The sequence below is a fragment of the Apis florea genome, unplaced genomic scaffold (assembly GCF_048593485.1).
Source record: "Apis florea isolate Af1SG1 unplaced genomic scaffold, ASM4859348v1 contig_3370_pilon, whole genome shotgun sequence".
In the NCBI taxonomy this organism is placed as follows: Eukaryota; Metazoa; Arthropoda; class Insecta; order Hymenoptera; family Apidae; genus Apis; species Apis florea.
In genome coordinates this window covers 16705-32500 of record NW_028256747.1, presented here as the reverse complement: position 1 = coordinate 32500, position 15796 = coordinate 16705, and the positions used below count along the sequence as shown (strand labels likewise).

The 15796-nt window shown below is 52.2% G+C and overlaps 1 protein-coding gene across 1 annotated transcript in view; it reads right to left on the bottom strand.

Annotated features, from left to right (window-relative positions):
- wg (Wnt family member 1 wingless) overlaps nt 1-15507 on the bottom strand; it is a 22605-nt gene extending 7098 nt beyond the window's left edge. Inside the window, exons 1-2 of the mRNA XM_086912288.1 lie at nt 15485-15507; nt 360-622 (exon numbers count right to left, since the gene is read on the bottom strand). Coding sequence (XP_086768414.1) covers nt 360-582 — 223 coding nt within the window. The 5' untranslated portion in view covers nt 583-622; nt 15485-15507. The remainder of the gene's footprint in view (nt 1-359; nt 623-15484) is intronic.
- Nucleotides 15508-15796: the final 289 nt, after the last annotated feature.

The window sequence follows — 15796 nt, the reverse complement described above, 5'->3', positions numbered from 1 at the left end:
AATCTCGATTCTTCTCGACTAGTCCGAGTGGATTCGAGCCTCGGAGATTCGAGGCAAAAGAGATAAAATAAAATGAAAGAATAAAATAAAAGAATAAAATAAGAGGAAAAAAAAAAAAAAAAAAAAGAAGAAGAAAAGAAAAACTCGGCCTTCGCAAAGATGTTCGTTAATTTCGCGAGTTAACAACGAAGGTATATACATATATATATATATATATATATATCTTTGAACGTCAATTAGTGAAGCTCGCGCCGCGCTGATAATTTTCGAGCGGCAATTAGCGAAGCGGATGATTGGTCGGGGAATAAAAAAAAAAAAAAAAAAGCAACGGAGAAAGAGAAAGGAAATCCGATGCTCACCTCTGTCCACGATCTTGCCAAAGAGATTTTTCCCACGGAGGAAATTCTTGGTGGAGCAATTCCATCGACGATTGCGAAACTGATGTTGGCACTCCGCGATCGCTTGATTCGCACCCCTGGCCACGGCCATCAGCACTCCTGGATTTTCTCTGGCCAACCTGCGTTGCTTTCTCCTCAAGGTCGCGTACACTGTGGGATCCATGTGAAGGGAGGCTGGAGACATTGGCAAAAAATTGTTCGGCTCTCCTGCCTTCGCGATTCCCCTGGGAAGAAAAGTCGACCAAGTCGGTCCGTTTAATTTCTCCTCGATCGGAACAGATTCCTCGCGTGCTCGTTTGTTGCTCGATGAAAAGAAAAAGAGAAAAGAAAAAAAAAAATAATAATCGTGCCAGATTATTCCCCCCCCCCCTCCTCCCCACTCCACCCCACTGAGCGTGTTTCTTCCGCGTCTCGAGAATCGAGTCCGAGAAGGGGGTCTGAGAAGAAGGCGGCAGACACCGCGCGAAAGACGCCCTTTCAAACAAGGATCGCGTTAACGAAGAGTTTTGACAGCCAACGATTCCGGTGGTCCCGAGGGACTCGGCATTCCCGCTTCGCCACGATGATACCTTTATCCCTCCCGTATAATAAATCGTGCGAAATCTCTGGTTCCGCGATTCACAATCGATACATCGCGCATTGGCATTCCTCGTGCATTCGATCGACACTAATTTGGTTTACTCGTAAAAACGCGTACACTCCGAGAGTTGGCTCGAAGAGTCGAGCCGAGAACGAAAAGAGAGAGAAGAAGAGACAACAACAGAGACTATTCTAGAGAAAGAGAGAAGAGAAGAGAAGAGGAGAGAGGACAGGGAGGAGGAAGGGGGCAAGGAGCGCGGAGAATTAGTTCGAAAGACGAAACTGGTTCAACAGTTTCGGTCAACGGTAGCGGCGTATATATAAATCAAGCTGCCGCGCGAGTTCTGGCTGCGAAAGAATTCGCGTCTCGATCGATCGAGCGTCGCGCAGAAAAACGCTCGAGAGAGAGAGAGAGAGAGAGAGACGGTCTCTACCCGCGCCGTTGTCCATCCGTGAGAAGAACGTGCAAACGTTTTAGAGAAACGTTTCTCGAGCGGGGATCAAGAATGCCTCGAGATCGGCGGTCGACGATCCTCGCGCGAACACGAGGATTGATCGTTTACGACCGTGCCCCGCTTTGCTACGCGCACGAGAGACGCCTCCCGTTTGGTTATTTTTCCTAGTTGAGAATGGGAGCACGTTCTACGCGGCCTAGAGAGAGCTACGTCGATTCGAAAAATAGCTCGCTCGCTCGCGTCCGCCCGCAGGGATCGGATCTCTCGTCGCCGCGCATAATAAACAGCTAATCACCGTCTCCTAGAACCTCCGTCGACGATCCGTTGTCAACGACTCGCTTGACGCCTAGCAGAGATCGTCGAGGAGGGAACCGACCGCACGACGCTTCACCGCGAAAAGTCTAGCCAGCTGCGACCGAGATTTCTCGTTGACACTTCTTGCGCCCCGTATAAATAAACCGAATCGCGATACGTATAACCAGCTCGTAAAACCAGCACGCGGAACACCCTCCTCTTCCAACTGGTGGCGACCACGCGACGAAATTTCGATTCTTCTTTCTCTTTGGAGTAGCTGCGGTGCGAATTTTCCGTTTCGTTGCGAATCGAAAGCGAATTGGAGTGCGCGTCTCATTTACAACGTTTTCGTCGACGCGCGAAATTCTTGCCGTACGATCGACCGACGAATCTCGAGAGCGGGCGAGCGGGCAGGCGGATGGACGCGCGCTTGCCCGGTGAATCGTTTATACGATGCATTCGATAAGCGCGATGTCCATAAATAAGCCGTGCTCCGGACCGGTTAGGATATATCTATTGCTTGTAATTTACGTCGGGTAGAAAGCTCAGGGACGACTCTCGACGACGATCCTACCCGGTTCTCTGTCCCCTCTTCTCCCTCTCGCTCCTCTCTCCATCCTAGCTTGTCCACGTGTTTTCTGCCAGCGGACACGCCACCACGACGAAAATAATTTATCGTCCGACGAGGACTAATAACGATCCGGTGCCACGCGCCCCCCAGTGACAAAAGGTTATATTAAATTCGCGCGATTATCTTTGAATTATTTCATCGATCGTCCATCACCACAATCAACCAGCTTGAAATCGCCCGTCTCCCTCCCACAACCATCATTCCATCCTCGATTATTATTGATCCTCGACGATGGCGTACAATCGATATTTAATCGCGATCGTGGAACGACGAACGTCGCGAATCAGGTTGAGATGTCACGACTCCGATCCGAAGACGTCTTTTTCGCTCCGCGTCGACCGACCGACTTTTCTTTCTCGTCGATGGTTTCGCGCACCACTCCATTCCGATCTAACGCGCCCGCGGCCAGACAACTGACCGCGAAAACATCCAATTTTTCAATCGTCGCGCGTGTAAAATATCCATCTCGCGATCCACGTTGGCGATGGTTCGAGACCACCCAGAAACGCTGTCGCACCAGATTCGTCTAGCGGGATTATTCGCCTTGCGCGATAAGTTATCCCCCCTGTTACCGGCGAATATATTAGCGATTTGCCAATGATATCTATCGGGAAACGACGACAAGCTTAGCAAACGCGAAAAGTCGACCTTTTGCGGACACGGGCGGCGATAAATTACTCCCCGACTGGGAAATTCGAAGCAGGTTGTTGTACGCGTCCACGCGAATTTACCGTCGTATTAGATTAATTAATTCGTAGGTAATAATTACCCGCGCGGCGGACGCACGTGACAGTGTGTTAAATCAACGCGGTTGGAAAAGCAATCGAGACCCTTGGCTGATTTATCGCCGCCACTTTATCGTTACGCGGATATTTCCGCGGCTATCTCTTTCGGTCGCGAGAGCACGAGCGTTCGCCGCTCAACCATGTATGTATGCACGCACGCATGCTCGATCGTGCACCACCAACATTATTTATTACCCGGCTAATGAAGTTAGCCATTATCTAATATCCATCCAACATTTTCTTGTACCCGGGACGTGGGCACGTTTCAACCTATGAGAAATCATTGGCGGATTGAAACGAACGAGCCGCAGGCTTATGATTAATGAATTAATAAGAAGGCGCGCCTGTGTCCGCTGCCACCGTTCGTTCGATAAAAGACGCGAGACAGGTGTTAACGCGACTCTTGTCGGTTCGTAATTAACCGCCAAAAGTTATCGAAACCGGAACGACACACGAAAAATTTTTCCTTTCGAGTCCGAAACGACTCGACTAAGAGTTTTTTTTACATCCATCTTTTTTACGTCGATCTTGTCATGCGCGGGGCTGCTGCTGCTACCACCACCACCAGTCCACCACCATCGCCGCCACCACCAACTTTATCTTATACGCGCCGGATTCGAGAAGCGACATCGAACGGAGAAATAATTTTTTTTCACTTACCACCACATCGATCCTCTACCACGATTCTTGTTCCTTGGCATTTCGGCGATGGACGCGTGAATCGCCACCACCAGGGCACAGATAACCACCCAAACTCTCATCTTCTGTTGACGATCGAATGCAATCATGGGGGTGTGCAGACCCTCCCGCGATTCTGGCCGATCTTCGACGAACGGCGAAACACCATGCACCAACCAACCAACCAACCAACCAACCAACCAACGTTCCACTCACCAGATTACGAACATCACACGATACTCTCCGCGGTGAACGGTGTCGCGCACATAGCAAGTTTTAGCAAAGCGCGTACTCTGTCGAGGAGCACTGGAGATACGACGATACACGTGTCCAACGATCAAACAGACGAGAGATGTGTTTAAATCATCGTTGGAAGAGACGACGACACTGCACGATCGTTGCACAGGAAATTGTACGATAGAGAGAAGGAAGAAAGAAAGAAAGAAAGGAAGGAAGGAAGGAAGGAAGGAAGAGATTGATCGGTATCCCGATCGGAACGAAGGAGAGTCAGCTGTCAAAGGATGGATGGATACTGGTGTGGTAGCAGTAGTAACTGGTAGATCGTAAGAACCGTGACGCTGTCAGGTCGTTGAGTGACTGTAGTTGGTGGAGCGGATCGGGCAACCTCGAGTGCCGGAAACTCACCCCCCGAAGGGCTTTTTTCGAGGGGTGGGTGTCACCCTTGCCTAGTTCTCGCCGAATCAGAGGTGGTGGGAGAGGCGCACGGTGAGGCCGAAGTATACCTGGCAACCGTCCTCGAATGTCTTCCGTCGCTTCTATCGGCTCGGCTAATAACGGAGTTGCCCGAAACCAGACTGACAGCCCCGAAATCGGTAGATCAGTCTCTCCGTCGCGTATACCTCGATCGGATCTTCTTTCTCGTTCTCGTTCCCTTCCCCGTCCCGTCTTGTCGCGTCTCGTCCAGTTTTGACGGTAGCTACGGTGTTGTCTCTCCTTTATCGCGTATCGAGAGGGCGAGATGCGTGGCGTATATGCGCGCGATCGATCGGTCTATCGAACCCAACCAACCAAAGGATCAACCAACCAACGAACGAACGAACGAACGAACGTGCTAGTACGTGCAAGCGAGCACAGCGGAGCAGCGAGCGAGCGAACGAACGAGCGTCGACCCGCGAGAGAACGCGCCAAGGGGAGAGACGACTCTCGTCGTTTCCTTCTCTTTCGCTCGGTCTCGGGGGGTACGGTACCGAGTTGGAGAACCAATACCCTTCGACGGACAAGTATAGGCCTCGGCTAGCGACTGCACGCGCTCCTCCGCGGAAGAGCCGATCTCTCTTCAGAGAGAGAACGGAACCTTCTCCCCTCTTCTCCACCCCAAGGTTCCTCTCAACGTCTCCTTCTTTCTCCCTCCTAGCGAACCCCTTCCTATTCCCTTCCTCCGCGAAGATCTCTTCCTCTCTTCGCTTCGCTTCTTTTCGCTTCCCTTTTCTCCACGTTTCTTCTCTTCTCCGCTCTTCGCTTCTTCTTCCCTTCCGTTTTATTCACTTCTCCGTCGTTCGTCGGTACGCTGGTAGCGGCAGCATACGTTTCCCCTTCGACCGACGGATCCCCCAACACCGATCGAGCTTCGCCCCGCCTCTTTCGTCAAGCCCGCCTGCCCTTCTTCTTCCGCTCGATCTTCCGATCTTTTTCCTTCGACTCGAGAGTTCCTTCTTCTTGCGAGACGACAAATACGCGACAATAAGCTTTCCTCCTCGGCTTTTCCTTTCCTTTCCTTACATTTTTTTCGACGAAACGATGGATCATGGACATCGATCGTCGTCTCTTCGCGAAAAACAACGATTTCGCGATCAAAAGACGAAGATCGATTCTTCGATTTTTGTATGAACGTCGATCATGCACGGAGCAAGATCGAGCGACGACGTTTCTTCCCGAAAGATGGTTCGATCGCGAGCGAAATTCATGGACGAGAGACGTTTGGCAGCAGGTTCTACTGCTGGCGGAGACGTGTATCTCTTCTCTCCGTTGCTAGTATCTAGATGAGCACGTGGCTTTCAAGGGGAAATAGCGGGCGGTCCTTATCAAGGCCACGCCTGTCGGGTTCCCCACCACGTTGTTCGTGGTCATCGCGCAAGCAACTTTTGTCGAAGCTCTCCCACTCTCTTCGAAAACCTTCCCAGATCTCACCCTCTCCTCTCTCTTTGCTTCTCTTTCCCTCCCCCTATTACGCTACCGCTCTTTCCCCTCCACACCTCTTTACCTCGCCCCCCTGGTGTCCAACATCGCGACACGCTCTCACTCTATCTCTCTCTCTCTCTCTCATTCTCGTTATCCCCGTCCCCGTTCACCGTACCGTCTCTCTCTTCTCCTTTCTCCTCTTTTTTCATTCATCCGTCGAGAGAGCCTCGTTCCCCCGTCGTACCCCCGTCGTTCGGCCGTCGCAGCTGGTTCGTCTCCGTTCACGGCCCGCTTCCGTCTCCCTCTGCGGTCCGACGTCGCGAGAATGCACGAATCGAAAGGTGGAGGTGCACACGCGCGTGTGTGGGAACGCAGTGTCGGAATGCGAGAAGAGAAGCGGCCGCGTAGCTATGGATCCGCGAGAGCTTTTTCCATCCGCTCCATCTCTCTCTCTCTCTCTCTCTCCCCGCCGCGCGCATCCTTTCTTCCGTTCCGGCCGCCAATTCCGCGAGCGGAAAACACGGGGGGAGAGGAGGAGAGATCGGTTGGAAAACGAAAGTCGTCGAAACGCGCGGAAAGAGGAGGAAGAGGTGAGACGAGGAGAAGGACGAGGAGAAATAGCGTGGAACGCGGCGAAGGAGACGCAAGAAAGGGCGATTTACGGGGCGGCGTAAAAAGATCGGAGCGATGGATGATATTCGGGAACGAGGTCACTTCGCAGCGGTCGCGATCCCGGCTCAGAGTTACGGGGAGATTGATCGACGTAAATCGTCTCGGCGACGAGAGCGCAATTACGTTTTTGTCGACGCGTGTCCGCTTCGTTCTCTCGAGAGACGAGGAGGAGGAGGAGGAGGAGGAGATCGCGCTGGAAACTCGAGCGGAGGAAAAGGAACGGAGAGCTCCTCGCCGGCAAAATTCCGAGCAATTATAATACCGCGGGAATGCTGGCCCAACCTACTACCTCGCGATACTACCTCTTCTCTCCTTTTGTTCGTGTTCTTTCTCTCGTCACCCCACGTCGCGTGATGACGATTCAAAATTCGATCTTTCGAGATCGAATAGGAGAGCTATATGAAACTATTATTGGCGCCATTTCCCAGATACTCGACACGCACAACGTGCGGTGGAATCGAGAAAAACTCTTCTTCCGATTCGAGGCGCGGTATTTATCGGTTTCTTTCGACGGAAGACGAGAGGAAAAGTGTTCGAAAGGTCGTTGTTCGGGATTGTCGCTGGCTAACATTCATGGCTGGTCGTTGCCGCGGGCGAGTTGGTCGAGTTTCTTCACGAGAGCTCGCGTTGAAATAATCGAGGTCGAGTCACGGGCGAATAAGCTGTTAGCGAGCGGAATCGCCGAGAGCGAAGCCACGGTCTCTCGCGTGACGGACTGTCCGCGCCGATTGCTCGCCCGCTCGCTCGCTCGCTCGCTCGCCTCGACGCTTACGGTAATGACTTAATGTCGACGAGTTCCACGGCACTCCGCACTCCGAGGCCGCGTTTTTCCTGGACCCTCCTCTTCCTTTTGCCCAGGCCTCGTTCCACACCATCTTCGTCGTAACCGCAATTTCGACGAAAATAAGTTGCGTGGCGCGCAGTACACCACCACCACTACCACCTCCACCACACCGTCGCCGAAGGAACAGGGTAAAAATAAGCGCCGCGCTCGTTCGATTCGACGAATCTGGATCCGTGGCGTATGGCTTTTGTATCAGAGATAACCCTTTCGGTCGACCGGTCGATAAATCAATACCTTATCGATATCTTGGCGCAGCGATTTGGGCGAGGCGGCGCCTTGGCGCGATAGAGGGTGAGGATGAGAATGATTCGGGTGGGGTGTATATCCATGATTCCTCCTTTGTCGGTACGGTTCTGAACGGAACGGAACGTAGAGAGAGCGGTCGGAAGCGTCGCGATCTAAACGCGTCGGGGTTCGATGCCGATCGGGAGAGGTCGAGGAGGTGGAGCGGCGAACAGAAGAAGATGGTGGAAGAGGCGCGGCGAAACGGGACGAAGCGAGGCAGGGCGACGAGGGCGGCGAAGAGAGGAACGCGATGGCAAGGCGAGGCAAACCGAGAGGCGAGAGCGAGATAGCTCGTAAATCTAAAGGCCGTGTTCAGAGGGAAGAAGGCTGAATAGGTGTAAATGAAGTTGCGGCCTGTGGCCCGCCGCAAACTCGACCGGACCACCCCGCATATTTTGTCTCCCGAGCTTTTCGGCGCAAATGCTTCCACGCGCGTACCAAACATCTCTTCGATAACAATGTCGTCGGTCCCCGACTGTTCACCACCGATCTTTTCCTCTTCGACGACTCGAGATCCGCTCGATCCAAACGGAGGAGCAGGAGAAGGAGGAGGAGGAGTCTTCTCTCGAAACTTTCGCCGGCTAATCCGATTTCATCGCCGGGATCGCGAGTGCACGCGTGAAATTGATTTTTATCGGGACGGCGGAGGAAGGATCATCAAGAGATCCGAGTTTTACGTCGAGGAGCGATGACGGTCGATCGCGAGCGATCGCGATGACGGCAGGTGTCGTTTTCTTAGTTGGAGGTCGGGAGAGGATTCGAGGATCCAACGGCAGAAGCCGTGCCAGCCACGAGAACGGCTTTCGAAGGATGGATTAGCTTAATATAGGTTAACGTTGATCCTCATTAGCTAACCGTATAAACGGGTAACAAAAGGGCGGCGGCTCCGACAAACGCGAGGATTCGTTTGTTTCGGATGATCCCGGGCTCCTTTCGTTTCCGAAATCGCCTTTCATCCTATTTTCTAGATTATCCTCCGGCACAACCGGTCTCTCTCTCTCTCTTTCCATCATCGGGGGATGATGCCATGTACATGGAGGAATCATCACCACCAGTTCTCGTTCGGTTTCGTTCCGAGGAGCCACGAGCCGGAGATAAAAGTATCTCTCGTTCCCTCTCTTTCCTCTCGGTAGCTCGGGCGAAAAAATTCGAAGGACGCGCGGCCGGAGAGCGCCGGAGTAGCAGAGAGCAGTGCTTTGCTGCCTCGGGATTCCAAACCCCCGACGGGGATGAATGCAAAAACCCGAGCGTCGATGGACACGAATCGACCGGCTCTCGATTCGGCGAAAGGATTCGTGTATCGGGCGTGTTCGTAGCTACGAATCGTTTCGGTGTGCGTGACCACGTCTACGACCACCCGGGACACCTACGAGGAGATCTCTCTGGGCGGGGTGCGAACGCGTCGGAGGACATCAAAGGACCCGCGAGAGGTAATTATTGTTTCTCGATCCCGGCCAACCGGAACCGTGAACGCGGTGGCGCCTGCACGATAGGCGCTGCCATTCTCACCCTATCCTTCTCTTTCTTTTTATCCTTTCCATGCTCCTTCTTCCCTCCTTCTTTCTTCTTACTCCCTTCCCCTCTCTCGGTGTCGTGACAGAAAGAGAAGCTTTCTTTCGGACGAGCTAATCGTTGGAAACCAACAACGGGACGAACCTGCTTTCCCGGACATTCCTTCGCTCCTCCTTAATTAAGAGGACGCCGTTCGACTCTCGCCATCGATTCTTCATGGTCTCGCATTCCGTGCTCCTCTCCTCTTCTCCCATCTCCAGAGTAAGTTTCGTTCTTCAATTGTTTGCATTGTTTGCGATTTCTTCCAGTATCCATATTACATATTACGTCTCTTTCATCGAGCAACAAAAAAAAAAAAACGAAGCTGTTGCTGAATTTTTTTGTTCAATCGTCGTCTCGTCGTCTTTAGCTTCTTTGCACCTCCTGACGGATGAGCGTAACACGATTTCAAGAGAACACTCGCCGCCTCCATGGTTTCGAAAAAAAGAAAGTGAGAAACATTCGATTGATTTTATTCGGCCGTTTACGTTGAACGAACGGAAATGGAACGAGAAAGGACGGTGGAGAGAGTTCGTCGATTCTGGGAAAACTCGCAGGCATTCGCGGATGAAGAGATTCGTCATGGAGTTTTTGGCTCGACGACGCCCGCCCGTTAAACCCCGCAAATCGTTCCATCCTCGTCGTTTCTCGCCTCTTTTCCCATCTTCCTTTCATCTTCGGTATCGCTCCTTTTAACTTAATAAATACGTTACGCGGAGCGTGCGACCGTTCAAAGAATCTCTAGATCACGAGTCGAGTTTCAGAGAGCAGAGAGAAAACGCGTGCCACCACAATCTGTCTTTTACCTGAAATTTGGTCTCCGACCGATTCCGGAGAATACTTCGAGCATCACCCGTGGAACTTTGCACGCCGAATTATCCCTTCCGTTATGGACATTTATGTATTTATTGCCGGACAAACGGCTGGCATAATAACCTCACGAACGTGATCGATACGCATTTACTTACTACCGCTGTTGCTTCGGGTTCCCGCACCGCAGGGAACCTGAACAAAAAAAAAAATGGAGAGGACAAAAAAAAAGCATACGAAAAGGAAAAAGTTCGTTGCAAAAACATGTAATTTAACAAGTTTCGCAAATACTTGTCAGAAGAGTAAAGTTACATTTAAGCTCGTACGAACTTGGGAGAGAGAGAGAGAGAGAGAGAGAGAGAGAGAGAGAGAGAGAGAGAAACGCTTAGAGAATCTTAATCTTAATTAATTCCGAGAAGGTTGGAGAAGACCCTTAGCGAAGTAAGAAAATAATAAAACTTGAAATTTTTGATTTTGTCGTTTCGAAACGTCAACGTGGATAGAAGACGTTCGTTACCAAAAAACACTTGCACTTAACCAAAGAGATATATTATTATATCGTGTAAGTAACACGAACGTAACGCACGACGTTTATGATTTGCTGGATCTTTTTGGAAGGATATTCCGAGCGGAATGGACTCGGAACGGCTCGAGAGCCCCATCGTCGAACATAATGTTTTCATTAGGTCGCGATCATTATCTGGATCGGACGAACAAACGAGCGAATGCCAGGGGGCGCATAGCGCGCACGTATTAAGACGAATGGTTGCTCCGGCCCGGTAATTAATTACGGCCTCCCCCAGTGTTACTAATATTAATTAATCCCGTTGGGAGCCGGGGGGAGGGGGAAAAGAAAGAGAAAGAGAGAATCGGTCCGGTTTCGTTCGTGGTGCGATCTCGCGAAATCGATTTCGTTTCGCGCCGTTTCAACTTCGCCGTTCCCTCTGCAACAATATCTCTTCTCTCGTCTCGACATTCCTTCCATCCGCGCGACTCCTCTCGTGGAATCCCTCCAACAGGTTGTCGATCTTTATCCACGCGCGCGATCCATCGGGTTCTCGAGCGTAAATTCGTGAAACGGCGACGGCCCGTACGCCTCGAATCGACATTCGAAGCGCGTGCTCGCGCAATTATCCGGACAGGGAGAGGAGGAGGAGGAGGAGGAGGAGGACGATACGATATGGAACAATAACGAGTCTTGGGAACCGGTCGATAAATCTCGTGTCTCCCGTCGATCGAGCGTGTCGCTCGTGAATCCTGTACGGAAGAAAGGAGGACAAGCCAGCAGCACAGCCCGTAGGCTGCCCGTAGAGGCAGGAGGAGGAGGAGGAGGAGGAGGAGGAGAACAAGGAGGAGGAGAGGAGGAAGAGGAGAGAGGAAGAAAAGGGAGAAAGAAGGGTGTAGCTGGGCCGGAGAAAAAGAAATAGGGACGCGTCGACGCATTCTTGGCGTGACGGGACGCGTTAATATCGATCGGTCGATCGTTCGATCTGCCAAGAAATGACGTATCGTCGAACGCAGCGGGCCTGCCGATTCGCGGATCGAGGGAAAAAAAATTTACGAGGCGGATCCCGCGGCTGGCGTGGCGCGAACCGATCTCCCCGGAAAGATTGCGCTTCTTGTGCGCGGCTGTTCGCGCGTGCCAAGACGCGTCGATCGGCTGTCGGCCATCTCCGGAACGGAAACGAACGCGTTCGTGTCAATGTCGAGAGAAACAGACGTCTTGGTTTCGCCATCGTTGGACAGCTTGCGCACGCTTCCAAGCAAAAGGTATGTCCCCGCGCGCGCCGATTCGACGGAATCAACGCCATCGAACCTCGAATAAAAATCCTCGAACCGGGGAATCGATCAAAGGTTTTGCGCCCTTCCCACTCCTCGATCGCGTTCCCAACTTTTTTCCAAATCCACCCGTTTCCATCCGCTCGAAACGGGCGGTTTACACCGCACGTACGGTTCTCGTTTCCCGTTGGATTCGGGATCAGATCACGTCCCGCGACCGAGCGTATCTCTCGCGACCAGATCGAATTTTTCTCCGTCCTCAACCACGGTTTTTTCCCCGAGGCAAAAAAGGTAACCGATGCGCGCGCATTAATAAATCGGCGTGGACGCACGGGGCGTAGATCATCGCGTCGCGGATCCACGATCCACGCGGGGATCCATCCGAGGTTCGGGTTCGGGGCGAGAGGGAGGCGGATGAAGATCGAAAGAAGGAGAACGGAGGGAGGGAAGAACGGGAGGGGGCGCACACACTTCTCTCTTTTCTCCTCTTAATTGCTCCGATTAATTAGCCACCACGATTTCGCTAGGGCTAATGGCCGGCCGTACGTTTCCTCGTGGCCCCGCGGACACACGGATATATACGTTTTAATAACGTTGCGTTAATCACGCGACACGCGAGGCGAATCGGCGAATGTGGCGACCGGCCCTCCAACCGGCCCGGGGCGATTTCGGTCGTCCCGTTTCCGACCTCTCGCCGACCTAACGCGAGAGGAGATCCCTCGGCCGAATCACGAACATCGTGATCGCACCGCCGATCGAACCACCCAGGATCGATCCATTAGCGCTCCGCGGGACGCGTTCCTTTCCCGTCATCGATATCTAAGAGATTCCCACAGTGGGCCTCCGCACAAAGGGTCGAAGACCCTCCCTCTCTCTCTCTCTCTTTCTCCCTTCTCTTTAAACTGAATCCGTTCGCTAGAATTCATCGAGAATTCTTCTCTTTCCGTTCTTGCCCCAACGAGATATGAGACGAAACGTTCCAACGTTCGCTTTTCTCTCTCTCCAATCTTCGTCCAATCTCGAAGTTCCAAGTTCGAATTCGAATTCGTTCGAAATAGCGCCTTGCGGAAGAGGAGGCTGATCCCGATGTGACGTCTATCGTGAATCACTGACCACTTCTCGTTTGTCGCGCGCGTCATTTCCGTTCGTTCGCACGATCAGCCTCAACTTTAGCCCGAGAATCACCTTGACTGACTCATCATCGTTAATGGAAATAAACGAACGATCGCTTTGAAATCGGATATGCTCTCTCTCTCTCTCTCTCTCTCTCGTCGAACGGATGCGCAAAAACGATGCTCCTCGCTTCCTCTTCTCTCGGTCGAGCGATGCGAATCTTGGAAGAACCGAGTGAAAATGCGACAGGGGCTCGGCTAGGGGATAGAGAGGGCAGGGATAGAGAGGTAGGAATGGGTCGACGAAAGGTAGAAGGACGAACGAGGCTGCGAAAACGGACGAAATGGTCGGACGAATGGGAAGCCGGTGATGGTGGTGGTGATCGGCCACCCGCGAGAGAGAAAGAGAGAGAGAAGGGAGACGCGCGTGAAAAATCAGAAATGCCTCGGCTACGTGGAATCCGAAGAACAAATAGGTGTAACTACGGTTCTCCCCTGGCACGGACGGGTACGTCGACCCGAGTGGTGTTCCTCTCTCGGCCGTTCGTCCGACTGCGACCACCCGTGCGCGGGAAACGAACCGCGCGCACCGTTTTCGAAACGCGCGACCCGCGTCTCGAAATTTTTCTCTCGCCTAGAGACACGGCGTACTTACGAACTCGAGAGCCGCGGAGAAGGGAAAAGGGTGGCCGAAGTAATTTAAAGAATAAAGTTATTATGCACGAGGAGAGCGAAGGCGGAGGAGGTGGCGAGTGTCGGGTTGCGGTATTCGCGTCGTTCTCTCACCCGGGACGAATCAACGAGCGTTGCGGTAGGTAAAAGACGCAAGGCAATCCCGGACTCCTCCCAACCCGAGCCATCTCTCCTCTCTCTCTCTCCATTCCCTCCCTTCCAACGACGATAATTAGGCGTCCTGTTGTAATTTCGGCGCGAAGAAACGCGCAAAGGTACGCTCCACGGGCGGTTTTCTAGCGTGGTTCTCGAAACCCGTGTTAAATCGTTAATAATCGCGGGATCGAACGAGAGGGCCCTCACGAAAAAGATGGACCCGGGCTTGGTTTCGAGAAAATGAAACGGGGGGAAGGGAGAGAAGATAGAAACGTCGAAGATTTTGGAAGGTAACGCGCGATTACTCTTCACTACCACTATTACTACTACTACTACTACTACTAGTCTACACCGCTCCTCTTCTTGGTTCCAGAGACCGAATTCCGAATTAGTTATCCTCGGTGATTTTCCATTGAGCCGTTCTTTTCGAAGTGGATGCGCGGTGCTCCACCTTCGTGGCGTGCCTACAAATATTTTTTGAATTTGTCATAGCCAGGTGAGAGAGGAGGCCGAATATCTTTTTCCCCGGTCAACCCGGATGCACGCTAACTTAGGACTCGGTCAAAAGGGGAGTTCGCCCTTTTTAAATTCGAGCCAATGACACCCACGAGGGCTGCGTGGAACCCCACAGGTACTTTACCTGACAATGAATGGCCGCATGAACTACTACTTGTCTCGTTCGTATCGCTTCGGTGACAGTTTTAACGGTTCCATTCATTGCCACGCTCGAATCTAGGCGAAGGAAATCTGAGAGAGAGAGAGAGAGAGAGAGAGAGAGAGAGAGAGAGAAGAGAGGGAGGGAGGGAGAGGGAGAGGGACGGTAGGAGGTCGAGGCGCGCTACTGGAATCTTCAGGGAGATCGTCGATCGATTTCTCATCGTTGCTTTCACAAAGTATTCGACGATAAAGTATCCAATTTCGGTAAATTAATCGATCGTCCGTGGTCATAATTTATCGAGCGAACCCGGCCAAGGTATCCCCAAGTGTGGTCCGAGCGTGGTATCGTCGTATCTCGTTGGTCGGTTCTCCCGCGACACGACGATAAATTAATAGCGAAACGACGTTGATGAGGGACGATAACGATCGACTGCTCTCAGGATCCATACGACGATCGTATACGACGACGACGACGACGATCCGGTGGCTGGCATTTCGCGCAAAACGTTCAACTTGTGCGTGATCGAACCTACGCTCTCCCACCGCCGAACCACGACGACGAGACGAAACGACACAAACCGGGAGAATGCTGGTGCGTAACGAAGATAGATCGAAGCAGAGAAGAAGAAAATGAAGCGAAGTAATTTCAGGGGTAGCGCGACAACGACGACGATGAGGAGGAGGAGGAAACGGTTGTGAAGGTGGCGAGAGAGAAAGAAGCGAAGAAGAGGAGAGGAATAGCAGAACATGGAGATCCCTCTGTGAAGGGGCACGACATTCCAGGTGCGCTGTAACCAATTTGTGAGCCGGACGATAGTGACAAATACACGATATTGCCATAACGTATCGCCCAGACACGACTATCGTTCGAATTAATAGTCACCGCCGTTGACTAATAGCCTCGTTAATTAACGATCCGCGGGGCCAGATTAGGCTAATCCAGCTTAATTTAGTGATCGTACCGTCGTCGCTCTGCTATCCACCTACCTGTCTACGAGCTCCAGAGTAGCCCATTTCTTCCGTCCAGGTAAATCCTCGCGTCTCCTTTCTCTTTCTCATTTTTATCATATCTCTCTCTCTCTCCCCCATCTTTCTTTTTTTCACTCGCTTCTCCGCTTCTTTTCCTTCAACTTCCTCCCCTTCCTCCACCATCCCGAAACGTTTTACCACGACGAGCTCTGGCATCGTCTACCTTCGTGCCGATCATCGATCCAACCAACGCGATGGTAGTCGATCGTCGTCCTCCTCCTCCGTTGCTTAACGCGACGCGACGTCCCCGAGATTGTGAAATCGAGACGG